General features: G+C 63.6%; 3 protein-coding genes across 3 annotated transcripts; 2 read left to right on the forward strand and 1 right to left on the reverse strand.

Moving 5' to 3' along the window:
- The first annotated feature begins 6283 nt into the window (after nucleotides 1-6283).
- RING1 (ring finger protein 1) lies at nucleotides 6284-10920 on the forward strand. Its single transcript, XM_074972208.1, has 7 exons — nucleotides 6284-6343; nucleotides 7572-7675; nucleotides 7998-8158; nucleotides 8839-9054; nucleotides 9465-9776; nucleotides 10164-10332; nucleotides 10590-10920. Exons 2-7 carry the CDS (start codon nucleotides 7598-7600, stop codon nucleotides 10689-10691), a joined length of 1038 nt encoding a protein of 345 aa, XP_074828309.1. The 5' UTR covers nucleotides 6284-6343; nucleotides 7572-7597; the 3' UTR covers nucleotides 10692-10920.
- A 753-nt stretch (nucleotides 10921-11673) lies between these two features.
- VPS52 (VPS52 subunit of GARP complex) lies at nucleotides 11674-22674 on the reverse strand. Its single transcript, XM_074972207.1, has 20 exons — nucleotides 22564-22674; nucleotides 20255-20339; nucleotides 19972-20024; nucleotides 19812-19887; nucleotides 19430-19497; nucleotides 18963-19138; nucleotides 18586-18736; nucleotides 18307-18407; nucleotides 17896-18028; nucleotides 17601-17658; nucleotides 17301-17434; nucleotides 16846-17001; nucleotides 16601-16719; nucleotides 15911-16034; nucleotides 15498-15593; nucleotides 15102-15209; nucleotides 14479-14544; nucleotides 13824-13935; nucleotides 13461-13579; nucleotides 11674-12052 (listed from the first exon to the last, which is right to left on the reverse strand). Exons 1-20 carry the CDS (start codon nucleotides 22630-22632, stop codon nucleotides 11906-11908), a joined length of 2151 nt encoding a protein of 716 aa, XP_074828308.1. The 5' UTR covers nucleotides 22633-22674; the 3' UTR covers nucleotides 11674-11905.
- A 330-nt stretch (nucleotides 22675-23004) lies between these two features.
- RPS18 (ribosomal protein S18) lies at nucleotides 23005-26334 on the forward strand. The gene is made up of 6 exons (XM_074972210.1): nucleotides 23005-23137; nucleotides 23770-23868; nucleotides 24590-24676; nucleotides 25025-25126; nucleotides 25760-25851; nucleotides 26221-26334. Exons 1-6 carry the CDS (start codon nucleotides 23135-23137, stop codon nucleotides 26294-26296), a joined length of 459 nt encoding a protein of 152 aa, XP_074828311.1. The 5' UTR covers nucleotides 23005-23134; the 3' UTR covers nucleotides 26297-26334.
- Nucleotides 26335-26536: the final 202 nt, after the last annotated feature.

The raw sequence follows: 26536 nt of genomic DNA on the forward strand, positions 1-26536 counted from the left end.
GGTTGCGGGCTGGGTGTGGGGAGAGGGGAGGGGGTGTGGGGAGGAGGGGCAGGAGGATTGGGGGGCTGGCTTTGGGGAGAGGGGAGGGGATGTGGGGAGGAGGGTCAGGGGGATTAGGGGGCTGGCTGTGGGGAGGGAAGGGGGCTCTGTCCATCCCACACGCTTCCCTCCTGTTTGAAGCCGCCGCCCCCTTGTCCCGGCGGGGCGGGCGGGGGGGGTCGCTGGGGGAGATGCCTCCCCATTCACAGCCCCATCTCTCAGGGCAACGGCTGGGGGCGGAGGAGCCGCACACAAAGGGGGCAGAGGGGAGGGAGGGACTCTCATGTGTCAGAGCCAGGATGGGGGGGCCCTTTGGGGGTCTGAGCCCTTCTCCCTTCTTCCCCTGTCTGAGCCCTAATCTGGGGGGCTGAGCCCCTCGCCCTGCCCCCCAAGTGAGCTGGGGGTCTTTGCCTGTCTGGGGTGGTCTGAGCCCCTCGCCATGCCCCCCAAGTGTGCTGGGATCTGGGGGTCTCTGGCCCTCTGGGGTGGTCTAAGCCCCCTCCCCACCGCCCTGGGTGGCTGCCCGGCCGAGGGGCGGCGGGGGACACACACCGTGCCCCATAGGGGAGGGGGCGGACCCATCCCCATTCAGGCAGCTTCCCCCGAGCCCATTCAGCCGGCCGGAGGGTCCCCCGCCTCCTCCCCCTGCCGCCTATTGTGGCCCAGCTGCCCGGCCCCTTCGGGGGGGGCTGCGGATGGGGGGGGGGTCCGGCCGGAGCCTGCCCCAGCTCACACACCCGGGACGGAGCCGGCGCACAGAGCCCAGGACCGGGGTTCGGGGTGGGGGGATCCGTCCGCCCCCCATGGGGAATGGGGGGAGGGAGAGATTGGGGGCAGCCCCCCCTCTTAGCTGCTGTGGGGAGGAGGGAGGAAACCAGACACCCCCATCTCATAGCGGGGTGGGGGCTCGGCCGGAGCCCCCAGGGGAGAGGGAGCCGGTGGGTAGGGGCTGGGGGATTCAGAGGGGGCGGGATGGGTGCCAGGGGGGATTTGGGGCTGGAGGTCTGGGGCTGTGGGGGGGAGGGGACTGGACTGGGGCTGGGAGCGGGAATGGAGCTGCAGGGGTTTGTGGGGGGATTTGGGGGCAGGAATGGGGCTGGGAGCGGGCAGGTTGTGTGGCGGCTGGGACACAGGATGGGGGAGATGGGGGTGGTCAGGGTGGGGGGTAGGGATGGGGGGTAGTGAGCGGGGAAGTGGGGGAAGGAATAGGGGGCTGGATCGGGAGGGATTTGTGGGGCAGGAAGGGGAGCAGAAATTAACCCCTTTTCTCCCGCCCCATGAGGGGGAATTTAGGAAGGCGACAGGTGGAGTTTGGGGGCCCCCCCAGCACTCACTGACCCCAATGCGGGGAACTGGTGTCAACCCCCCCACCCCTCCACGGCTGGCCTGGGACAGATGGAGAAGCCGGACAGCCCGGGACTTTCCAAAACCTTCCGCTTTGTGTCTGATGGGGAAACACCCCCCAGCTCCTGGGGGTTGGGAGTCGGGGGGCTGGGGGAGGTCTGTCCAGCCGTCTCTCCCCACCTGTTTCTAGGCGGGAGTTGCTGGGGGGGGGCTGGAGGGGCTGTCACTTCTGTTAGCTCCTGGGGTTGTGTCAGTCCCCCCCGTGGGGGGGGTCCCGCGTGTTAACGCGCGTGTCACGCATGTGACAGCCGGGCTGGCTGGGCTAACGCGTGGGAGCCTGCGTGCGCTGGGCGTCCCGTGGGTGTGAGTGGCTGCGCATTCCGGCTGCCAGCACGCGTGTCCGTGGGTCTGGGGTGGTGTGAGGGCTGGTGGGGGTCCCTGTGTGTCTGGGTGTGCGCTCGCGTGTTCGTTAGCATGCCGGATTTCGGGTGTCCTCTGCGTTATCGGGAGGGCTGCAAGGCGTCCCCTGTGGTCAAGCGTGTGTACACGCCTGTGTCATTGTGTAGGAGTCACACCCTGAGAGCTTTGCAGTGTCCGTGTCCGTGCGTGTAGCGTGAGGGTTGTGACGTGCACTGCTCCCTAGTGGGTAGGATTTACAGCGTCTGTGTGTTGGCATGTTGCTGGGGTGTGTTAGTGTGTGTCAGGCATGTCAGGCAGGGGTTCTGCATGTCAGTGTGTAGCTTGTAAGGTGTCCTAGGTGCTAGCATGTGACATGCATTATCCGGGGGAATCCTCCGTGGGACCTCTCAGCCCTCGGTGGGCGGAGAACTGAATCCCTGGGGACCACCCTGTCCTGGGACCATCCCGAGGGACTACTCCGGGCTGGGCTGTCTCAGACACTCCCCCCTCAGTCCATGTCCTGTGTCTGGGTGCCAGGGATCGGGGTCTACAGGGTGAGTTCCCTTCTTTCATTAATTGCCTGAGTGTGTGTGTGTGTGTTAGGAGGTAATGGGTGCGTTCCTGAGGTCACACACATGTGAATTCCTGGGATTATCCACGTGTGCTCACAAGATATCTGGGTTCATATGTGGGACCCAGGTCACAAGGGTCATTGAGTTCAGGAGGGCATGTGTCTGCCGTGTGTATGCATGCACGTGTGCACCTCCACCTTTACTTCCTTGTAATTTCATGTGTGTAGAGGATCACGTATGTGGGATCACATGTACTGACATCACAGCTCACACTTGGGTGCAGCCACGTGTAGATCACGTGTGAAGCAGACGCCATGTTTAATAGTGAGCTCATATGTGTTTACAAGAACATATGAATTGATGTTTATTTCTGATCAGACAATGTTGGATCACATTTATTTGTGAGTTCATGCATGTCTGCATTCGAGTTCTTGTGAAGACACATTGACGCTTGTGCAATTCCGTGTGCACTCATGTCAGACCCTGTGCTGCTCGTAAATTCGGGTGTGTCGGAGGTCATGTGGCTTTGCATGGGAGCTCACAGTTGTGCCAGATGATGTATGTGAGTTTGTGCGTGTTAATTAGCCTTGTTCATATGTCTGTGAGCTCAGCTGTGTTCAGTTTACATCACATGCATATGTGAACTCACATGCATGAGCTCACATGTTTGAAGAGCTCCTACATGTAAGAGCATGTTTGAGTTCATGTGTGTTTGTGCTTATGTATGCACATTCATGTGGGTGCTGAGCTCACATGTGTTTACATCATGGTTCACGGTTATTTTTTACTTCATGTCTGTGCCACACAAGGTCACATGTTTGTTTTTTTATTCATGGATGTATCAGAGGGCACGTATGTGAGTTAACAAATGTTTGCATCAGAGTTCATACATGTGACCCATGATTCCACATGTTTGGACCAGATCCCATGAGTCAGTTCCTATGTTTGAGTTTACACGTATGACAGCTCACATGTATAGCTGTGCGTTAACACCTGTTTGCGTAACAGCTCATGACTGCCATGTTCAAATGGACACATGTTCATGCCAGGGGTCACACATGTGAGTGTGCGGGTTTATGTGCATTTGTAGCCACTCATGTATATGAGGTCACATGACCAGATTAACATGTGGTGATTGCCCTGTTTGCACGTGTAGATTCACATGTTTAGACAATTCTATTGACAACAGAGTTCACTTTTGTATCAGACTCATTTATTGTGGGTTCATGTATGTTTGCATCAGGCACTGTGTGTGTGTTCACATATATGCTTGTGTATGGTGTGTGATGCATGTGTGTGATCTTGTGTGATTACATGTATGATTGTATAGCGTGTCTGAATTAATGTGTTTGCATCACAGCTCACCCATGTGCAAGTCCATGGGTTTCCAGCCCAGTTCAGACGTGTCATGTGACACGTATGAGCTGACATGTTTGCATAGTGACTTCACACTGATCTGAACCCCAGTCCACACCTGTTCTAGCCCAAATGCTTATCAGCACGTTGCCGTCCTGTGTTGGTCTCGCTGCTCATTGGAGGTGATGTGTGTGAATTGTCCCCCTCATGCTGTCATTCGCACCCCTCCCTGCACCGTGGCTGCCCCCACATATCCCCCAGCCCCCGACCCTGTCTGCACCCTGCATTGAATGCCGGCTCCTGATTGTCCAAACGCAATTCTTGTGTCTGCGCCCAAGAATTGAGTGTGGACGTCGTGAGCCGGGGTTTCCTATCAACACCTGGCGAAGACAGGGGGGATGACCCCCACAGCACCCCACACAGCCTGGGGGAATGGGGCGTGAGGCCTTTCCCCTCTAGGGGGCACTGTCTCTGATCCGGCCCCAGGGGAGGGACTGGCTGGCCTGGGGATGGGTGGGGCGCGGCGGGCGACTCTCCTCTCCCAACCTCCCTCATCCATCAACCCCAAACTTTTCAGCCCCTATGACCTCTGCCCTTTGACCCCCCATCTCATTATCTCTGGAGACCAGTGGCCGACCTTGGCAGGCGGCTGGGGGGAGAACCCATAATCTGGGGATGATCCGTCCCCACCTTCACCATGTGAAAACTGATTGGCCAACAGGAGGGGGTGCAAATACAGATGATGCCACCTGATTGGTTGACAGGTGGCAGGGAATATAGACAGTGCCCTCTGATTGGCTACTGGGGAAGGTCACAAACCCGATTGGCTGAATGTGCTTGCCAGCTCCCTCCCCACACCCATTCTGGTTGGACAAGAGGTGGGGAGATATGGATTTGGCATGACCTGATTGGCCAACTGTGTGAAGGCGACACTCCCTGATTGGCTGACAGGTGGGGGGCATGCAGGTGACTCAGCTTTTAGGGTACAGTGCCCCCCCCAAGTATTAAGGGGCCATTTCCAGGGTTTGCCGGCCTGACAGCAGAGCCAAGGGGCAGAGGGGAGGGGAGGGGAGGGGAGGGGGGACCCTGGGTTGGGGTGCCGGGGCAGTGAGGAGAGGGGGGTGGGGCTCTGCCTGTGTCTGGTGTGAGCCCTCCCAACTCCAACACTCGAGTTAACTCCCCCACCCCCGCTCCCGCCCCATAATCCTCTGGGCCCTTTCACTGGGCACAATGGGCGGGGGGCGAGGGGAGGGGTGCAGCCTGTGTGGTCCCAGCCCTATTCAAAGGCCCAGCAGAGACACCCGGAGCAGCCACCACTCCCCGCCACCCCCCCCTTCTTAGCCATGCCTTGCCCCACCCCCACCCCCTTTCCTCCCCCAGCATCCCGACTCGGCTCCCCCCAGCAAACACCGAGCCCCTGTCCCCAGGGGGGTGAATGGCGGGGGGTCAGGCCAGGAGGCTGGGGGAGAGAAAGAGAGTGAGACATGGGGCAGGAAGGGGGCACTGGCAGGCAGCCCTCCCACCCGCTTTCACCCCATCTGCACGCCTGAGCCCCCAACCCAACCCCGCCCAGTGCCCTTCAAATCCAACCCCAGCGCTGCCAGTGCCCCCCCCTCCTGACCTGCAGCCCCCTCAGCTCCCAAGTTCTGGAGTCGCCCTGATGGAGGTGTTGGGGGGGGGTAATGGCAGGTAAATCACACATGGGGGGAATAGTGTGTGGGGAGGGTCCCGCAGCTATGGCAAATAGACTCTGGGGGTCTCTGTCTCGGGGGGCTGGGGGTCCCGGTCTCGGGGGTTAAGCCCCTTGGGGAGCAAGGCTCAGGGGCTCTGCCTGCTGTGAGGGGTCTGTGGGGGGCAGGGTCTCTCTGGGGGGGAAAGGAGGGACGGGGTGGTTAAACCCCTTCGGAAAGGGGTCCGGGGGTCTCTGTTGGGGCCAGGACCTCCCTGTGGGAAGGGCTGGGGGAGGGGGCATTGGGGAAGGTCTGTTGGGGGGCTGGGGGGTCTCTCCAGGGGGGGCAGGGGATTCTCTGGGGGAAGCGCCGTGGGGATCCCATTAAGGGGGGCTGGGGGGTCTCTGTCTCAGAGGTCTCTCCAGGGGATTTGGGGGGGTCCCATTAAGGGGGGCTGAGGGGTCTCTGTCTCGGGGGTCTCTCCAGAGGGTCTGGGGGGTCTCTCTGGGGGAGGGGCCGTGGGTATCCCATTAAGGGGGGCTGGGGGGGGGTCTCTCCAGGGGGGGTGGGGGACTCTCTGGGGGAGGCGCCATGGGGGTCCCATTAAGGGAGGCTGGGGGGTCTCTGTCTCGGGGGTCTCTCCAGGGGATTTGGGGGGGGTCCCATTAAGGGGGGCTGGGGGGTCTCTGTCTAGGGGGTCTCTCCAGAGGGTCTGGGGGCTCTCTCTGGGGGAGGGGCCGTGGGGATCCCATTGGGGGGGATTCCCCGGGATCCCCGCCCGCCCCGTTCCGCTTCGGGAGGGGGCGTGGCTGGTCGAGTGACATCACTGGCGGGGGCAGGGTGAGTGCCTGACGTCACGGGGAGGGAGGGGAGGAAGTGACGTCTCTGGTGGAGGGGAGGCCCCGCCCCCCCGAAAGTGAAGGAGGAAAAAAACGTTGTTTGTGTCTCGGACTCGGAGAGTCGGTGAGGGGGGGGCTGGGCCTGGGGGGGACCCTGCAGCTGGGGGGACCCTGGGGGGCTGGGCCTGGGGGGGACCCTGCAGCTGGGGGAAACCTGGGGGGCTGGGCCTGGGGGGGACCCTGCAGCTGGGGGGACCCTGGGGAGCCTGCAGCTGGGGGGACCCTGGGGGGCTGGGCCTGGGGGGGACCCTGCAGCTGGGGGAAACCTGGGGAGCCTGCAGCTGGGGGGACCCTGGGGGGCTGGGCCTGGGGGGGACCCTGCAGCTGGGGGGACCCTGGGGGGCTGGGCCTGGGGGGGACCCTGCAGCTGGGGGGACCCTGGGGGGCTGGGCCTGGGGGGGACCCTGCAGCTGGGGGAAACCTGGGGGGCTGGGAAGGGGGGGGAGCCTGCAGCTGGGGGAAACCTGGGGGGCTGGGCCTGGGGGGGGGGACCCTGCAGCTGGGGGAAACCTGGGGGGCTGGGCCTGGGGGGGACCCTGCAGCTGGGGGGACCCTGGGGGGCTGGGCCTGGGGGGGACCCTGCAGCTGGGGGAAACCTGGGGGGCTGGGAAGGGGGGGGAGCCTGCAGCTGGGGGAAACCTGGGGGGCTGGGCCTGGGGGGGGGGAGCCTGCAGCTGGGGGAAACCTGGGGGGCTGGGCCTGGGGGGGGGGAGCCTGCAGCTGGGGGAAACCTGGGGGGCTGGGCCTGGGGGGGACCCTGCAGCTGGGGGAAACCTGGGGGGCTGGGAAGGGGGGGAGCCTGCAGCTGGGGGGACCCTGGGGGGCTGGGAAGGGGGGGAGCCTGCAGCTGGGGGGACCCTGGGGGGCTGGGGATGGGGGGGAGCCTGCAGATGGGGGGACCCTGGGGGGCTGGGGATGGGGGGACCCTGCAGCTGGGGAGACCCTGGGGGGGGCTGGGAATGGGGGGGAAGCCCTGTGACTTGAGGCAGGGCAGTTCTGGCTCGGGGGACCCTGGGGGCTGGGATATGGGGGGGACCCTGCAGCTGGGGAGACCCTGGGGGGCTGGGGATGGGGGGGACCCTGCAGCTGGGGCGACCCTGGGGGGGCTGGGAATGGGGGGGAAGCCCTGTGACTTGAGGCAGGGCATTTCTGGCTCGGGGGACCCTGGGGGCTGGGATATGGGGGAAGAGTGGGAGGCTCAAGGGGCAGCCCTTGGGGGGCTCGGTGTATGTGGGGGGCTTCCTAGGTAACCCCAGCTTTGGTTGCTCCCCATTAATCTGTCTCCCCCCCAGCTCCCCTCCCCTCAGCCCCCACCACCATGGCGACCCCGGCCAATGCTCAGAGCGCCAGCAAGACCTGGGAGCTGAGTCTGTATGAGCTGCACCGGACCCCCCAGGTGAGACATGTGAGGGGGGGAGAGAGGCGAGGGGGCGACTGGGCTGGGGGACGGGATGGGGTGGGGATAACAGGCTTGGAGGGAGGGGGTTGGATGGACCCATTGGTCTGATTTGGTGGGGTAGGGGGGTGAGGACACAGGGCTGGGCTTGGGGGGACACCAAAGTGGGAGGTGGGGCTGGGGGAGACCAGGCTGGAAGTGGCTGTGGGGGCACTAGGCTGGAAGGGGGGGGGCATGGGGAGACCAGGCTGTAAGGGAGGGGGCGGGTGGCTGGTCTATGGGTGCCTGGGCTCTGACACACCCCCCCCCCCCCCCCCGGCAGGAGGCCATCATGGACAGCACGGAGATCGCGGTGTCCCCGCGCAGCCTGCACAGTGAGCTGATGTGCCCCATCTGCCTGGACATGCTGAAGAACACCATGACCACCAAGGAGTGTCTGCACCGCTTCTGCTCCGACTGCATCGTCACCGCCCTGCGCAGCGGGTACGGGGGGCCGCGGGGAGGGGCGGAAGCGAAGGGGGAGTCTTGGGGAAGGGATGGGGCCGCCAGGGAGCAGGTCAGAGAAGACCTGGGGTTGTGGGGGGTCGCTGGAGGGCACATTGGGTGGGGGTAGCTGGGGAATGGCTGGGTGGGTCGGGGGGTCACTGAGGGGTGTATTGGGTGGAGGGTGGCTGCGGCAGGGGGTTGCTGGAGGGCGCATCGGGTTGGGGGTGGCTGCAGGGGGCAGATGGGGAAGGGCCGGGTGGGTTGGGGGTCACTTGGGGGTATATTGGGTGGGGGATGGCTCCGGGGGTGTTGCTGGGGGGCGGCTATGGAGGGCAGACGAGGAAGGGCCAGGCGGATCAGGGGGTTGCTGGGGGGTGCATCGGGTGGGGGGTGGCTGCAGGGGACAGATGGGGAAGGGCCGGGTGGGTTGGGGGTCACTTGGGGGTATATTGGGTGGGGGATGGCTCCGGGGGTGTTGCTGGGGGGCGGCTATGGAGGGCAGACGAGGAAGGGCCGGGCGGATCAGGGGGTTGCTGGGGGGTGCATCGGGTGGGGGGTGGCTGTGGGGGGCAGACGGGGAAGGGATGGCTGGGGGGTATATTGGGTGGGGGGTGGCTGCAGAAGGGCCAGGCAGGTTGGGGGGGCCCATGCCCTGGATAACCCCCCCCTCGGTGCAGGAACAAGGAGTGCCCCACCTGCCGGAAGAAGCTGGTCTCCAAGCGCTCGCTCCGTCCCGACCCCAACTTCGACGCCCTCATCTCCAAGATCTACCCGAGCCGGGATGAGTACGAGGCGCACCAGGACCGGGTGCTGGCCAAGCTCAGCCGGCTCCACAACCAGCAGGCGCTCAGCAGCAGCATCGAGGAGGGGCTCCGCATGCAGGCCATGCACAGGTGGGGGGGCAGGACCGAGGCGTCCTGGGGACGGACGGGCAGGGGTCTCCCCAGGATCACGGCCGCATTTCACACTGTTGTTGGCAGGGAATTTCCTGGGTTTTTACCACAGTCTCTGTGTGCAGAGGAACCAGGGTGTCGCTATAGCCATGCCCCTGCCCCCCCGCCCGTCCCTCGGGACCCTCCCCACCCTCCCTAAATCCCACCCGTTAGCGCTGCTCTCAATGCCCTGCTCTGGGGGGCTGGGGCCGGCTGAGGGGTCCGGCCCAAAGCGAGTGCCGCGTCTATTGGCTCAGTTTGGCATTTCCCACAGGTTTTGCAGGGAGTTTCCTACTGTTTTCCCCCCTCCAGCCGCTCTCCCTCCGCTCCCCCTCCCCCCAATAACCCCGCTCTGCTCCTCCCCACCCCAGGGCGCAGCGGGTGCGGAAGCTGCACCAGGAGTCCGACAACACCACGTTCAGCGGGGGGGAGGACAACTGCGACAGCCGCTCCCACCTGAGCAACGCCTCAGCCCCCAGCCACCCCGAGGCCGGCCCCAGCCGCAAGCGCTCGCGCGCCTCCGACGACTCGGGGCCTGAGCCCGACCCCGACCCTGAGACCTCGCATGACGGGGGGGGCTGCGGGACCCCCGAGCCGGGCGTCGAGCCGGGCAGCAGCGAGATCGAACTCGTCTTCCGCCCCCACCCCGTGCTGGTGGAGAAGGGGGAATACTCCCAGACCAGGTGAGAGCAGCCCCCTGAGCATCCCTCCATTCCATGAGCCCCCGAGCCCCAGGGTCCCCCTCCTAGAACCCAGGCTGCTCCCCATGCTGGGAGGAAGTGGGAGTTCTCCCAGACCAGGTGAGAGCAGCCTCCGGGGCCCCTGTATTCCACGATCCCCCCCTGAGCCAGCTGCAGTAGAGGGGAGAGCCTGGGGACCCCAAGAGTCCAGCACCCCATTGTCACATGTGCCCGCCCGCTCCCGCCCCATTGCGCCTCTCCCAAGCGCAGCCTCCAAAGTGACCTGCCCCTGTGTCCGTCCCACCAGCACTCATACCCCGCCTCCCCAGCACCCATACTTCCCCCCCCGCAGTCCAGGCAGTCCCCCTCACCCTGCCCTGTGCCCGGCAGGTACGTAAAGACGACGGCTAACGCCACGGTGGACCACCTCTCCAAGTACTTGGCCCTGCGCATCGCACTGGAGGAGGCGCCAGCCCCTGGCCCCGAGGCCCCCGGCCTGGAGGATGTGAGCGAGAAGCAGTACACGATCTACATCACCACCTCCGGGGGGCCCTTCACGGTACGGGGGCTGGGAGACAACGCTGGCCCTAGGGCAGTGCTAGGGGCCTGTGCTGCGGGTCGGGGGTCAGCAGGGGGCGCTCTCTCCTGGCAGTCAGGGCTGGCCCCATTGAAGCACTTGGGGGTGGGGGCAGCAGGGCGCGCTCTCCCCTGGCAGTCAGGACTGGCCCCATTGCCGCAGTAGGGGGCTGTTCTGTGGGGGGCGCGGGCAGCAGGGGGCGCTCTTCCCCCCCCCCCACTAACCCCATCTCCCTGCAGACTCTGAATGGCTCCCTCACCCTGGAGCTGGTGAACGAGAAGTTCTGGAAGGTCACCAAGCCCCTGGAGCTGTACTATGCCCCCACCAAGGAGCAGAAGTAGGGGGGCCCCTCTGACCAGAACTGGCCCGTCCCCCCATGGAACTCAGCCCAGCGATCGCCTTGCTGCTGCGCCCCCGTGTACAGCCGCTGGAGCCAGCAGGGCTGGGGGCCCAGGCAGGGCCCCCCAGAAGCTGGAAACATCCCCCCAAGGATGGGGTACTGCTCCCAGGACAGACGCCTGCCCCTAAGGGGCACCCCTTAGATTCTGCTTTGTCCCCCCTGCACAGGGACGCCTGCTGCTTCCCCCCATGCTGTGGGGGGGGATTCGCTTTGGGGGCTTTTCACAGTGGTTCTGCTGTTCGTGGCTCATTAAGCAATTTGGGTCTTTGAAGCATCAGCGTCTGAGTCTCTTGGGGTTTGGGGGGGAAGATGGAGGAGCCTCGGCCCTATCTTCACAGAACTGGGCTCCCAGACCCCACTGCTCTAACCAACCAGCCCCCACTACCCCCCAGAGCTAGGGAGAGGACCCAGGAGTCCTGGTTCCCAGGCCCCATCCTGCTCTAGCCCACCAGACCCTACTCCCCTTCCAGAGCTGGGAGAGCACCCAAGAGTCCTGGCTCCCCCTGGGGTTGGGGAGGGGTTACAGGCTGGAGTGGGAGGGGAGGTACTGGATGAACTGGACACACTGGTCTGAGCTGGGGGAGTCTAGGCAGCTGGAGCACCTGTATCTGAGCCAGGTACCAGCTGCAGGTCCTGAGTCCCACCCCATCGCCCCTCCCTGTGCTAGGGTGGGGGAGGGTCCTCCCTGCTGTTCTGCCCCTCCCCCATCACATGCCAGGGGTCCCAAACAAGCTAGTGAGTAGCAGGGAGTTTATTGTCACTGTTCAAAGCCAGATACACACACACAAGCAATCTGGAGGGGAGAAGAGAGCCCCCCCCCCCCGACACCCACTGCAGGTCCCTCACCTTCCCCTTCCCTTGTGGGGAGCCCCTGCAGGGCAGAGAGGGGTGCAGCCTAGAGCCACCCCCCAACCATAGGGGCCCCACAGGTTGGTGGGGAGTGCTGGGGTTGGACTGGTCCCAGGGGGTTATAGCAGCATGGGGCAGGGCTCCATGGGGTGAAGGAAAATGTGGGACAAGGATCTTCCACTCCCCACAGTGCATTGGGCAGGTGGGGGGAGGGGGCACAGACCACCCCTGTGCCCACAGGGGGCTGCGCCGATCCGCCCATGCCAGGGGCAGGGTTGGAGGGGGGTACGTGCAGGTTCCCCTCTCCTAGAAGTTGGGCTTGTGTTTCTTCAGCTCCACCATGAGGTGGTGGATGTTGATGAGCTCGGCGCGGGCCGGCAGGGCGCGCAGGGGGGGCTGTGCCAGCACCTTGTGGAAGCGGTGATAGTACTGGATCAGCTGGGTCAGCGCCCCCTGCAGGGGAGAGAGAGTGTGGGAGTCAGAGCCCCCCCCCCATGTCCATCCCCCCACAGGGCTCTCCCTGCCGGACAGTGGCACCTCCCCCCTCCTTAACACCTGCCGGAACTCGGTGCCCCCTCCTCCCCTGCACTCCAGCCCCCACCACCTGGCAGGAGCTGGCTCCCAGGCAGACATCCCCCCCATACGTAAGGTCAATACCCGTACAGCTGCTGGGCCAAGTGATTAGCCCCTCACTGGGTGAGCTGATGCAGGGTAACAGGGTTCTAAATAACATCCCAGCCCCCCTCACGTCCGTCTCTGCCAGGGGTCTGGGGAGGAAGCTGGGCTTTAGCCACAGCCCCCCAGGCCAGTCTCCTCAGCAAACAAGGGACGTGGGGGCTACATGAAGTGACTGAGAGCAGGGAGCCTGTCCGCACACTAGGTATTGGTGGGTGCCGTCAGACTGGGAGGGCGTATCTCGGGGTGCTGCTGGGGTCGGTCCTGGCTCCTGTCCCAGTCAATAGTTTTATTAATGGCTTAGAGAATGGAGCCGAGACGCTGCTTATAAAATCTGCAGCTGACCCCTGGCTGAGGTGGGGGGGTTGCCAGCACTGTGGAGGGCAGGGTTAGACTTCAAAACAACCCGGACACGGACACATCGGAGAACTGGTCTGAATTCAATAAAGTGCAAAGTAAGTTACTGGGGCAGAAGAACTGAAACACACAGCTCCAGTCTAGGGCCTAGCTGGCTGGGGGGTGCACCGCTGAGAAGGAGCTGGGGTTACAGTGCATCACACAGAGTGTGAACCAGCCCCGTGATGCCGCTGTGGAAAAGGCTGATGTCACGCTGGGCTGCGTTAACAGGGGTGTTGTGTGGTAACTGTCCCGCTCGGCCGGAGCTGGAGTGTGTGTCCAGCTGTGGGCCCCGCAGTTTAGGAGAGCTGGGGACAAATGGGAGAGGCCAGAGGAGAACACCACAAGTGACAAAGGCTTAGGGAACCCGACCTGTGAGATCAGGTTAAAAACACCTGGCTCGTTTAGTCCTGAGGCGGGGCTGAGAGCAGCCTTCAGCTCTGCCCCGGGCTCTTCTAGAAAGGATGGGGGTCCCTGGGAGGCAGGACACGGAGCAAGGGGCTCACTCTGCAGCAGGGGTGAGTCCGGCTGGAGAGGAGCAAACATTTTCTAACTCCCCGGGCAGCAAAGCCCTGGACCAGGCGCTGCGGGAGGCTGGGACCCCAGACCAGCCCCCACACCCGGGAATCCCCATCCCTGGAGGTTTTTCAGGCCAGGTTAGACAAGCTCCCCAGGGCGGGCGGTGCTAGGCTGGCTTTACTTGGCCTGGCCTCAGCACAGGGGGCTGGACTCGGTGGCCTCTGGGGGTCCCTGCCAGCCTCCTGGCTCTGTGATTCACTGCCCATCTCACCTGGATGATGCTGGTCCCGTTTTTGAAGTTGCTGAAGGATCTCATGACGTCCTGGCTCAGCAATTCCACCGAGGCCTTCCACGTGGTAGAGAATCCGCGCACCAGCTGGGTCACCCGGGCTGGGGAGAGACGGGGGGTCAGCGCCACCGGGGTGGGGGTGGAGCCTAGAACCACCCCCCAGTCTGGGGAACCCAATTATAGAGAACCCAGCACCAGGGACAGGCTCACACTGTCAGCTGAGGGACCCTTGCAGCTCCCCTCCTGCTGTAGCCAGTGGGGGGGGGGTGGAGACACGGGGGTAGGAACGGGGTCCCTGTCTGTCACCCTCGTCATGTAGGGGGCAGGGGGGTCCCTGTGTCTCACCCTCCTCCCCACGCAGCCGGTCGAGCTGCCCCTTCTCAATGAGTGACTCCGACTCCTTGACGAAGGCGATCATCCCCCCAAACGGGGGCGACAGGATCTCCTCGATGAACTCCTGGGGGGGGGGGGGGGGAAGGGAGAGAGTCAGTGCCGGCCCTGCCCCCTCACCCTCCCCACACTCCCACCCCCATCCCAGCGTCAGCCCTGCCCCCCCATCCTCCCCACGCTCCCACCCCAGCACTGCCCCCTCCGCCCAGCACAGCACCTTGCCCCCCCACTCATCTGCTACCCCAGGGTCCCAGGCCGGGATCAGGGCTCCCTAGGAAGGTTTCCGCTGGGTGGGAAGACCCCATGGGGGGGGCCTTAGGGTAGCACCAGGTGGTTAGACCCCTTCCCCCACACCCACTCCACCTCCACCCCCTCCCCCCCACAAGGCCACATGACGCATTCTTCGATTCCAAGGCCAGAAGGGACAATCGTGACCCCAGGACGGAGCTCGGGCTTAGCGGATTCCTCACCGTGCCCCTCGTCTGTTCCAGAGCCCCCCCGTTGCCCTGCACCCCCGTCTGTTCCAGATCCCCACCCCCCAGATCTGTGCCCCCTGCCTGGACTCATAGCCCACGCTCTGGCCCTAGTTGCATGGCGCATGGGAACTCACCTGGGACCGGGCTGAAAGCAGCTGCTGGAAGCCCTCCACCTCCTTGCTTTCCTCCACTGCCCGCTCCTGGGGAGGGAATGGGGCAGGGGGTGTGACCTGTCACCCCAGGGCCGTCAGCACCAAGCCAGGGCGGGGGCGGCAGGGAACAGGGCAGAGGGTGTGACCTGTCACCTCAGGGCAGTCAGCACCAAGAGGGGGCGTGTGTGACCTGTCACCGCAGGGCCATCAGCACCAAGGTGCGGGGGGTTGCCTGGCTCGATGGGGGGGAGGCAGGGAAAGGGACACGGGGCCTCTCCCCTCTATGGGGCGCTGGCCCTGAGCCGGCCCCAGGGCAGGGGGGTAAATGGCTGGGGGAGGAGCGTGGGGAGGATGTCTGTCCCCTCTAGGGGGCACCGGCTCCCATCCGGCCCAAGGGCACAGACTGGCAGGCTCAGGGGGGCAGAGAATGGGACGCAGGGACTTTCCCCTCTGGGGGCGTCAGCTCCCATCCAGCCCCAGGGCAGGGACTGGCAGGCTCAGAGGGTGGGGAATGGGACGCGGGGCCTGTCCCCTCTAGGGGGCGCCGGTTCCCCAGGGCAGGGGGTACAGGCTGGCTCTTGGGGGAGCACGTGGGGGGCTGTTACCATGAGGACGCTCAGCATCATGTCGTAGTTGTTGATGAGGAAGATGAGCTGCTCCTTGCGCGATGAGAACTCAGCTGCCACCCGCAGCACGAAGTTCTCCACCTCCACCTGGGGCAGAGCAGGGGCTGAGGGGCCGAGCCAGTGACCCCAGTGCCCAAAGGACCCCAGGACTCCTGGGTCCCCTGGCTGGGTGGGCCCCACCACCATGGGCCCGAGGGACTCCAGCTCCCCCCCGGCCGCAGGACTCCTGGGTCTCCTGGGCTGTATCTCCCTCCCCATGGTACCCATAGCTCTCTGGCAGCACAGGGCCCACCCTGGTATCCACTGCGCCCCCACTGTGCTGTGTCTCCCTCCCAGACCTGCAGCCCGCCCCCAGGAGGGCAGGGCCCCCCGTACCTGCAGCTGCCCCAGCAGCGTGTGGGTTCGCTCGTTGGGGAAGGTCTGGTTGATGCTGACGATGGCAGAGGAGAACTCCGCATAGCGCCGCGTGATCTGGGGGGACACAGGGGCCTGAGGGCACAGCAGGGTTCCCAGGGACCCCCAGACGCTCCTCCCCCGGCGTTCCCTGATCTCCACCCGACACCCCAACCCCCTGCAAACTACTCACCCTGCCCTAGGCCAGTCCCCCCACTTCCCCGACAGCCCTAGCCCCCCTCGCCCCATATGAGCGCCCACTAACTCCTCACACCCTGCAAAGCCCCCTCAAGCCCCTCCCATCAACACTACCCACTGTTCCCAGGGTGAGCTCCCCATCCCCACCACCCCTCCTCCCTGCACGGACCCCCCCACCCCGTGCCCATCCCCCCTACGTAGTGGGGGCGTGTGTCCAGGAAGCCCAGTTTCTGGGGGTCTGTGTTCTGGATGCTCTGGATGTTCAGCTCCAGGATGTACTCGAACCGCGGCCACAGGATCTCCAGCAGCGTGTCCCAGTACCTGGGGGGCAGCGGGACGCCTGGGTTCTCTCCTGGCTCTGAGTGGGCAGTGGGGCCCAGCGGTCAGAGCAGGGGGCTGGGACCCGGGACTCCTGGGTTCTATCCCCAGCTCTGGGAAGGGAGTGAGGTCTAGTGGAGTAGAGCCGGGGGGCTGGGAACCAGGACTCTAGGGCTCTCTCCCAGCTCCAAGCGGGTAGTGGGGTGCAGCGGGTCAGAGCAGGGGGCTGGGAGCCAGGACCCCAGGGCTCTCTCCCAGCACCGTGTGGGCAGTGGGGCCCAGCGGTCAGAGGAGGGGGCTGGGACCCGGGACTCCTGGGTTCTATCCCCAGCTCTGGGAAGGGAGTGAGGTCTAGTGGGGTAGAGCGGGGGAGCTGGGAACCAGGACTCTAGGGCTCTCTTCCAGCTCCGAGCGGGTAGTGGGGTGCAGTGGGTCAGAGCAGGGGGCTGGGAGCCAGGATCCCAGGGCTCTCTCCCGGCACCGCGCGGGCAGTGGGTCAGAGCAGGGGGCTGGGAGCCGGGACCCCGGGGCTCTCACCCGGCGGCAGAGCAGGGCGGGCCCACACTCACTTGTCGATGGCGGGGACGTTGCGCTTGGCCGTGATGGCTCGGAAGCGCAGGACGATGTGGATGCAGAGGAAGATGGCAATGCTGTCGTAGCAGTCACACACGTACGCGTCCATGTGTTTCTGGGGGGCACAGACACGGAGTCAAAGGGGCTGAGAGCCCCCAACAGCCGCCATCTCCCGCCCGCTCCCTGCAGCAACACCCCAGCATCGCCCCCCACCGAGCCACCCCACCCTCCCCAGGCTCACCAGGAACATGGCCAGCGTCTTGCCCATGACGGCGTTGAAGAGCTCCTGGGCGCTGGGCCCCGTCACCAGGAAGAAGTCGCAGAGGAAGAGATACTCGCGGCAGCTGTTGTCCAGCAGAGCGTAGTGCTGGCTGCGGAAGAGCGACTCGAAGGGGTACTGCCGGCGGGGGAGGGTGTTCGCTCAGGGGGAGGACACAGCCCCCCTCAACCCCTCTGGCAGGTGAACAGCAACTCGAAGGGGTACTGCCGTTGGGGGGGGAGGGACACACACCCAGCCCCCCACCCAACCTGCTTCCCCAGTGACCCGCCTGATCCACTGGCCCTAAGAGGTCACAGCCTCCTTCTCCTCCACCCCAGCCAGGCCAAGCCTCCTGTCCCCCACCTCCCCATCTCCTTCCCCATTCCCACAGCCTGACCCCAGCCAGGGTCTCAGCCCCCAGGACCCCACTTGCTCACGCGGACATCGCTCTTCTGGGCGGCGTGAGGCACAATGATGGGCCCCTCCAGCTCGGCCCCCCCGATCACACTGCCCCGGTTCCCCAGCGTGAAGATTGTGTTGCGGTTCTTCAGCGATGGCTTTGAGAAAAACCGTGGCGGACGGTGTCAAGGGAAAGAGCGGGAGATGTGGCCCGGCCAACCCCCCCCCGCCCCCCGTTGCCTTCCCAGCCAGCCCCCTCACCCCACAGCCCCACACCCTTTCCCTGCCCTGCAGGGTGCTAGGGAATGCGGTTCTCCAGGCACAGGGAGCCAGGATATCTTTCTTGGCCGTGTCCTCCACTCCCATCAGGTCGTCCTTCTCCGCCACCTCCTCGTACTGCAGGACAGACAGACCGACGCGGCGGGGGTCAGTGTGGGGTCCTCAGCCCCTCCCCCCAGTACTGCAGGACAGACGGCGGGGGTTAGGGTGGGTTCCCCCATCCCCACCCCGTCATTCACATGGGGGGGAACCAGGGCACAGTTTGTGGGAATCCCCACCCCCACACGCCTGCCCCATGGGGCTCCCTGCACCACCACCCTGAGGGCTGACCCACTCTCCCCAGGCTCCCCTCACCTGGATCTTCATGAGGCGGCTGGTGTAGGATTTGAAGTAGGACAGGTAGATCTTGCTCATGGTCTCCACGTACTGCTCCCGCAGCTCCTGCGCCACCGACCGCTCGTTCCCTAGCAGGAACTGGTAGAAGAACCTGCCAAGGGGTGTCAGCCTGGGGAACTGCCTGCCACTGGTGCAGGGCATTCTGGGAGAGCTCCATAGCCCCAGCTGCCCGCTGGCTAACTTGTAGCGGAGCAGGGAATTCTGGGAGATCCCCATACTCTCCAGTCCCCACTCCCATGGGTAGACCTGTACTGGAGCAGGACATTCTGGGAGATTCCCGTTTAACACCCCCACCCCCACCCATGGCTGACCTGTACTGGAGCAGGGCATTCTGGGAGATTCTCATTTATCCCCCAACCCATGGCTGACCTGTACTTGAGCAGGGCATTCTGGGGGATCTGGTAGTTGGTCATGGGTTTGCGGAAGGAGTAGACTTTCTGTAGGACGAACTCCCGGATCTTGGTCACAGCCTGCAGGGGGTTGACGGGGAGCAGATCATGGACCACAGAGCAGGCTGAGCCCACACGGACACCCTCCCCTGCCTCCCCACCTCCCTCAGCTCCACACCCCCCGCACCTCCATCCTGCGACACCCGTGTGACCAGCTCTGGGGGAGGGGCTGAGCTTGGTCTCCTGGGGCAAGGCTCACCTTGACCTTCAGCCGGTCCAGCACGTGGTGCACGTCGGTGCAGGCCATGGTCTCGCGGAAGGCCTGCTCCTTCACGTAGTTCATCTTGTTGTTCAGCTCATGCAGCTGCTCCAGGAAGTCCTGCTCGGTCACCGGGGCCTCCAGGATGGTGCTGGGGGGACGGGACAGGGACAAAGGCGTCCCAGGGTCACACCTCACAGCCTGCGCATCCGGCCCAGGAGACAGTCCCCCCCCAGAGGTGGTGGCCAGCACCCCAAGCCCCCCTACCCACCAGCACCTTCCCCCATCTCCCTGCAACCTGTCCCCCCACAGTGCCCTCCCCACACCTCCCAGCCCACACCTGACCGCAGCAGCCAACCCCCAGCCCATCCCTCCACCTGATCATAGCAGCTGGCACCACAAGCTCGTCCACCAGCTGGCTGAGCTGGCTGCGCACGGCCTGGCGGTTCTTGAGCCGCAGGTTCATGGCCACCGACTGCTCCTGCAGCGTCTGGATCTCGCAGCTGATGCTGCTCAGGTCGCACTGGAAGGAGCTCAGCATCTGCTCCATGCGCTGGGGGCGGGGGGGAGGGGGACAGTCAGAGATATGGACACCCCCCTCCCTGGCAAGGAGGTGCAGGGGCTGGGAGACACCCCAGGCAGGGCTGCTGGGGCTGGGGGTCAGGGCTGCAGACAGTGTTCTGGGGAGTGGGGAGAGTTTGGGGGCATCAAGAGGTTGTGGGGGTTTCCCATGGGGTTCCAGGTCTCACCTCCAGGATGTTAACACAGGCAGGGACCTACGGGTGGGGGGCTGGAGGGTGGTGCCCCAGGGGCTGGGGGTTTCCCAGGGGGTTCAGGGGCTCACCTCCAGGATGGCGTCACAGGCGGTGATCTGGTTGTGCAGGGAGGTGATGTTCTTGCTCTCCTTGATGTCTGCAGGGCAGGCAGGCTGCTAAGGAAATAGGCAGGGGGGACGGGGGGGCCCAGCCAGCCAGGCAGCGGGGCGAATGCACGTGAGAGGCCCTGGGTAGGGGCCATTTTCCTCTTTCTCCTGGGGAAGGGTTTGCCCCTTAACACCCCTCTCTGCTGGTGTGGAGGGAGACACCCCAGGATATAAAGCGGTTCAGCCAGGGTGCAAGGACCTCCCCCCGACACGGAGACCTCCTCCGGGCCCCTCCCCCCATCGGCCCCCACCCACACTGTGCCCGGAGAGTGGGCCCTAGGGGGGACTCCATGGGGCAGGATACAGTCCCTGATGGAGGCGTGCTCAATGTGCTGCAGCTCCAGTTCCACCTGCTTGGAGTACTGCCGCAGATCCACGCCCTGGGGAGAGAGGGGAGAGTCACCTGGGCTGGGGGGGTTCAGCTGGGCCCCTGCCCCAGGAGAGGAAGGAGGGGGGCAACTTACCGTCTTCAGCGCCTCCTGAACCAGGGAGTCCTCCAGGTTGGCTTGGATGTGAACTGAGGGAGGGGAGACTGGGTCAGTACCCAATAACAGTCGTCCCCCAAACCCACCTCCCCACAGTACCCCCACCTCCCTGCATTCCCGCCCCCCACAGTGCTCCCCCACCTCCCTCCATCCACCCAAACTACTCCTGGTCTCCCCCACCTCACAGCCCTCCCCCACTTTTCCAGATCACTGTCTGCCCCCCATTGGTTGCTGTGCAGGGGTAAGGCCCCCCCGCACTTACTGTCCACTTCATCCAGGATGAACTCATCGGAGGTGAGGTCCAGGTCCCCCAGGTTCAGCTGCAGCGACTGCTCCTCTCCACGGCCCTAGGGAGTGCAGGGCAGGCAGTTACGGGGGGCTGTGGGGGAGCAGTGAGCTCCAGCAGGCTCTGGGGAAGGGATCTTGGAGGTACACCTAATAAGCAGGCTAGACAGGCCAGAGGCTGGGGGGTGTAAGCGCTATAGAGGTTCAGGGAATAGAGCGCAGGGTTACGGGGGTGGGGGTGGGGGGGTGGGCTAGGAACAGAGGGACAAGTGGGGGTCAAGAAGGGAGCACAAACATAGAGTTCACTGCAGAGATAAAAGACTACGGGGGCATGGAATGGGACTTGGAAGCTATGGGGTGTGGGGCACAAAAAGGGGTCAGTGGGGTTCTATCACCCATGAAACAGGAGGTCCCAGGGTCATGGGGGGCAGTGTGGGGTCAAAGATGACAGCTGAAGGTGGGTTCAGGGGATATGGAGCAAGGGTGGATGGATGGATGGGGATAGGAGAATCAGAGGTTATGGGGGGTTGGGGGCACCACAGGGGGTGAAAGATCATGGCTAACGTGGAGACAGAGGATACATAGCACTGGCAAGGGTCAGCGCCTAAGTTCCCTGTAAGCTGCGTGGCCACACAGCAGCCTATTCAGTGCCGTGCAGGCGCTCAGGGAACCCACTCGTGGACCTACCATGGACGGGGCATCCCTCCCCCAGCCCCAACTCTGCTGCGGCCCGGACTTGCTGCGGCACCCCTCTCCCAGCCTTGGCCTGGCCCTACCGGGGCCGGGGTACCTATCCTGTGGCCCCAACCCCAGAGCTGCTGTGGTGGGGAGAGGCGCCTCTCCTTGCCCAGCCTAGGTGCTGCTGAGAAGAGAGAGAGCTGGAAGGAGTCCTCTCTCCCCACCATAGCCCTGGGGCAGCCTGCACCCCAAAACCCTCATCCACGGCCGCACACCACAGCCTACACCCCCAGCCAGAGCCCTCACGCCCCCCGCACCCTACCCTTGGCCCCAGCCCTGAGCCCCTCCCACACGCCGAACCCCTTGGCCCCAACCCCACCACATGAATTTTGTTATGAGTACCAATATGGGGGTGATTATGTATCAGTGCACGTAACAAAATTAATTCCGCACATGGGTGGGAAAAATTAGAGGGAACGTGGTCAGCACTCAGCGAGGGTCGCGAACATCGCTCTGTGTTTAGGAATGATAGAATCATAGAATATCAGGGTCGGAAGGGACCTCAGGAGGTCATCCAGTCCAACCCCCTGCTCAAAGGCTTTGTCAAGCCTGACCTTGAAAACCTCTAAGGAAGGAGATTCCACCACCTCCCTAGGTAACCCACTCCAGCGCTTCACCACCCTCCTAGTGAAAAAGTTTTTCCTAATATCCAACCAAAACGTTCCCCACTGCAACTTGAGACCATTACTCCTTGTTCTGCCATCTGCTACCACTGAGAACAGTCTAGAGCCATCCTCTTTGGAACCCCCTCTCAGGTAGTTGAAAGCAGCTATCAAATCCCCCCTCATTCTTCTCCTCCGCAGACTAAACAATCCCAGTTCCCTCAGCCTCTCCTCATAAGTCATGTGTTCCAGTCCCCTCATCATTTTTGTTGCCCTCCGCTGGACTCTTTCCAATTTTTCCACATCCTTCTTGTAGTGTGGGGCCCAAAACTGGACACAGTACTCCAGGTGAGGCCTCGCCAGTGTCGAATAGAGGGGAAAGATCACGTCCCTCGAAGTTCGTGACACACGGCCACCAGGTGCTGCAGCCCCACGACCAGGCCAGCCACGGGGCAGAGCCACCGGGTCCGGATGGGAGGGGCAACGTGGGGCCCTTGGCAGCTGAGTCAGGGGTGGGGGGCGCAGAGAGAGGGAACAGAGCAGGGGGAGGGGCAGAGGTCAGGGGCATTAGGGGCACCAGAGGGGAGAGGGGAGGAGGTTCGGGGGTCAGAGGTTACGAGGATCAGGGGTCACATGAACAGGCAAGGGGGCGCGTTGGGGTCAGAGGTCAGGGTGATGCAAGCAAGGGCCTGGAGTCACTGGGGTCAGGGTCAAAGGTCACAGAAGCCTCAGGCTCCCACATTTCACACAGCAATTAAGGGGATCACTTGCAAACCCTGCCCAGGCCCAGACCCGCCCCCCAGCACGTTGCGGGGTCGGGGGGGCGATAGATGACAAGTGAGGGCCAATTTGGACACCAAGAGGCGGTTCCCTACCACGGGCCTATTTTGGGAGGGACCGGAAGTGGGGTGCCTGGGGACCGGAAGTTGGGCTATAGGAACCTCACCATCCCCTCCTCTTCTTCCATCTCAGTCGCCCGCAGCCCCAGCTCCTCATCGGGCCTCAGCGCCGCCATCGTCCCCGCCCCGCTCCTTCTTTCGCTCCCGCCGCATCCGGGCCTCCAAGGGCTCACTTCCGGCCGTGCGCCTTAAAAAAAAACTACAACTCCCATGATGCACCGGGTGGGGGTGGAGGGGTTACCGGAAATGAGGTAACAAACCTCTCCTTTCGGGAACGGAAGAGGGTGACGGGCATGAAAATGCCCCCCGGAGTCGAAGGAGGTCACCCCCACCAAATAGAGGGGATTTAATCCCATAGGAACCTTCTATCATGGGACAGGTTTCATACCCGGACCGGACATATGGTTGCCCAACCCGGTAGCGCTGTCCCTAGGGAAACTCTGCGGGAGGATGACCGGAAAGACTTCGGAGATGACCGGAAGTTTGTCGTCTCTGCCGGAAGGTGAACTGCCCTGACCGGAAGCTTATCTGCCTGTAGGGGGAGTGTCTATAAAAGGCATCGCGTCACTTCCTCTCTCTCTTCCGGACGGGGTGAGACTAGAGCGCGGAGTAGCCGACATGGTGAGAGGGGGGAATCTGGGTTCATCCGCCCCGGGGAAGGGGGCAGCGGGGCTGGCGAGGGCTTGCCCGAGAGGGCGGAGCCGGGGCTTTCTGGGGCGCCCCCCATTTCCAGCTGGGGGCTCCCTGGGGAGGCGATAGGGGGCAGAAAGTGTCACTGGGGGGAACAGCCACGATCAGATCTAAGGGGGGGATGGAGACGGGGGGGGGGGAGAATCGGGGTCCATCCGCCCCGCAGCTGGGGGCCGCGGGGCCCGCGAGCGCTCCCTGGAAAGGGTAGAAGTGGGGGGGTCTCTATTTGTTGGGGGGAGGAGTCGGGGGCTCCAGGGGGACTGGCCCTGGAGTGGGGAGAAGCTGGGAAGTGCTGGCTCCTGAGGGGGCAGGAGGGGGCTGCTTGGGGAGGGGTCGGGGGCTCAGGGAGGCTGGCACTGGAGGCAAGGCTGGTGGGGGCGGGGGCTGGGGCTGGCTGGTATCTGTAACAACCAGGTGGGGGGGGGGGCTGCTTCCTGGAGGAGCAGAGGTTTGGGGCTGACTCCTGGCTTGGGGGGAGTGTATCCCCAGTGGGGGGGAGGCTTCAGAGGGGGCACTGATAGGGAGCAGTTCTCCTCTGCTGACCCCCCCCATTTTCTCCACAGTCTCTTGTGATCCCTGAGAAATTCCAGCACATCCTGCGAGTGCTTAACACCAACATAGATGGGCGACGGAAAATCGCCTTCGCCATCACCGCCATCAAGGTGAGGGGGGCATGGCTGGGTGTCCACCCCCCCCCTGGGGGGGGGCTTGGGAATTCTGTACCAGAGAAAGAACGTTGAAAACATCCCAGTGCCTCTGTGTGCATCCATGGGGTGCCCTCCCTGGGGAGATGGGGTTCTGCTGTGGGTGCCCCATCTCTAGTTCAGGCCAGAGAAGACTTAGGGGCCAAGGCTGACCCGGTGTGGTGGAGCGGCCAGGCCGGCCCTGGCGCAAGGAGAGGTGCTGCACAGCTGGGATGGAGAAGGGGGTCAGGCTACAAAGGTTCTCACCCCACGCAGTTAGCCAAGGGAACTCCCTGTCACAAGGTCTCACTGAGCAGGGTGCAGGCGTAACCCAGACCCCTCCCAGGCGTGGGGTTCTGTCCCATCGAGTGGCACCGAGACCACCCAGAGAGAGATTGAGTCTGCTCTACAGCCTTAGCTAACAGCCTTGTGGCTTTTAGCTCCTGAGGTCCCAGGTTCGATACCGTGGTCTGTCTGTTACACGGGCAAGGGTGGGGGTGTATATGGAGACAGGTATGGGGCAGGGGTTAGAGCTGGGCTGTACCATGGGTGTCTCTTGAAGCAGGTTCTCCTGTGGGGGGTGTGTGTGTGTGTGTGTCCTGCTCTCGGCATCAGAGACTGAGCTTCCTGGGAACCTTATGGGGTGGGGGGTACTGGGTCCCCGCCCTGGGGCTGTATTAACGTTTCTTCCCCCTTGCAGGGTGTGGGTCGGCGCTACGCCCATGTGGTGCTGAGGAAAGCGGACATTGACCTGACCAAGAGGGCTGGGGAGCTGACAGAGGATGAGGTGGGCAAGGGCGGGGGTGGTCTCCCTGGGACCATGGGGGATGGCACTTGTCTCAGATGTGGGGGGCTCTAAGGGAAGCTGGGGTCTCTGGGATGAAGGTGGTATGGCTTTCACTTGGGGGTCTGGGTGGGGAGTTGTGGAGTGAAGGGGGGGCTGAGGCGTGGGGTGTATCTGAGAGCCAGCTGAGGGGTGTCTGGGATGGGGGGTGGATTTTTGCGGGGTATTTAGGTGTAGGTTGGTGTCAAGAGCATGGGAATATCTTGGAGGGGGGATGTTTGGGGTGAAGGAGGGAGGTCTCTCGGGTGAGGGGAGCCCCCTGCCTGACCCCATCTCTGTGCCCCCCCACAGGTGGAGCGTGTCATCACTATCATGCAGAACCCCCGTCAGTACAAGATCCCCGACTGGTTCCTCAACAGGCAGAAGGACGTCAAAGATGGCAAATACAGCCAGGTGAGAGCGGGGTGCTGAGCCCATTGCTGGGTGTGTGTTTGGGGGAGCTCTGATCAGAGCAGTGTGGGGCAGGGCTTGTTCCTTTCCCCACTGCAGGGACTGCTCTGGGGTCCCGTAGGCAGCAGGGGACTTTGTCATCCCAGTATGTTGGGGTGGCACCAGCCCATTGGCTGCCACTAGGGCCCTCGCATGCCTCCCAGGGCTGGTTGTCACTGCAGAGTTAATAAGAATGCTGTCCCAGCATGCATGCCCTAACCCTAAGTTCAAACCTGCTACAAGGAAAGACTCTTTATATGTGCCCTGTACTTACCTTGTGGAACTCACTGCCACAGGATGTCTCTGAGCCAGGTTCACAAAGGGATTGGCCATTTCTGTGGCTCTCAGACTGTTCACAGCTGGACCAGTTCATGGAATGGGCAAGGATCTCAAACCTCGCGCTGCAGGGCTGAGCCGATCTCTGATGATCACAGATCAGGAGAAGCCCTGATGTGGGGCAGATTGTCCCACAGCTGCTCCTGTGGGCTCTTCCCCAGCTGGCGCTGGCCCCTCTTGTGGAGGGAAACTGGGCTGGATGGCTCTGAGCCAGTCCAGCTGTGCCTGACTTCCCCTCCCCCATGTCTGTCTCCTTGTCAGGTTCTGGCCAACGGGCTGGACAACAAACTACGTGAAGACCTGGAGCGGCTAAAGAAAATCCGGGCGCATCGGGGCCTGCGCCACTTCTGGGGGTACGAGAGGAGTGAGAGCTGTGGGGGTGGGAGGGGTGAATGGTGGGGCCTAGTGAATGGGGGTGGGTCCTTTTGCCTACTCCCTGTGAGATGTGGGGGGTCCCCTTCATCCTTTGCTGCAGAGTGGGGGACGGGTGGGTGAAGATAAAGGGGGTCATTGGGTTGGATAAGGGGAGGGGGAACCGGGTGCAGAGCTTTTGCATGTGGGCATAGCAGGGGGTTATGGGACAATGCAGAGCTGGGCTGCAGGGCCATAGGGAGTTGGCTGGGGGGGTAGATTCAGAGTTGGGGAGGCAGGTCTGGAATCTGGGAGCAGCAGCAGGGCGGGCCGGGGTCTGGGCCCGTCTCACTCCCCTCTCTCTCCCCCAGGCTGCGCGTGCGGGGCCAGCACACCAAGACGACTGGGCGCCGGGGCAGAACTGTGGGCGTCTCCAAGAAGAAGTAGTGTCTGCCCTGTGTCTGCAATAAAGTGCTGTTCTCAGAGCTGCCTCCTCACTGTGTGGGGAAGGGGGATCTCTGCGACTAGGGAGTGGCCCCCAGTGGGGAGAGAGTAGGGGGTTGTCATTGCCTTAGTGGAAGGGCAATGGGGAGGAGTAAACCTGGGCACTGGGCTGAGCTGAGCAAGCATCATTCTGGCCTGGGCCCTGAAGATTCTGTAGGCTGGCGCTGGAGGGGGTTGGTGTGG

Source organism: Natator depressus, chromosome 14 (genome assembly GCF_965152275.1).
Source record: "Natator depressus isolate rNatDep1 chromosome 14, rNatDep2.hap1, whole genome shotgun sequence".
Classification (NCBI taxonomy): Eukaryota; Metazoa; Chordata; order Testudines; family Cheloniidae; genus Natator; species Natator depressus.

Excerpts from the sequence above, each read along its gene's own strand:
- VPS52 (XM_074972207.1), bottom strand. The coding sequence starts at position 22,632 with ATGGCGGCGCTGAGGCCCGATGAGGAGCTGGGGCTGCGGGCGACTGAG. Across the intron at positions 17,435-17,600 it reads GGAGGACACGGCCAAGAAAG|GGTTTTTCTCAAAGCCATCG; the intron begins ATATCCTGGCTC and ends ACCGTCCGCCAC. Across the intron at positions 15,210-15,497 it reads CGCTGCTGGGGCAGCTGCAG|GTGGAGGTGGAGAACTTCGT; the intron begins GTACGGGGGGCC and ends GCTCTGCCCCAG.
- RING1 (XM_074972208.1), top strand. The coding sequence starts at position 7,598 with ATGGCGACCCCGGCCAATGCTCAGAGCGCCAGCAAGACCTGGGAGCTG. Across the intron at positions 7,676-7,997 it reads AGCTGCACCGGACCCCCCAG|GAGGCCATCATGGACAGCAC; the intron begins GTGAGACATGTG and ends CCCCCCCGGCAG. Across the intron at positions 9,055-9,464 it reads CGCATGCAGGCCATGCACAG|GGCGCAGCGGGTGCGGAAGC; the intron begins GTGGGGGGGCAG and ends TCCCCACCCCAG.
- RPS18 (XM_074972210.1), top strand. Across the intron at positions 24,677-25,024 it reads GGGAGCTGACAGAGGATGAG|GTGGAGCGTGTCATCACTAT; the intron begins GTGGGCAAGGGC and ends GCCCCCCCACAG. Across the intron at positions 25,852-26,220 it reads GGCCTGCGCCACTTCTGGGG|GCTGCGCGTGCGGGGCCAGC; the intron begins GTACGAGAGGAG and ends TCTCTCCCCCAG.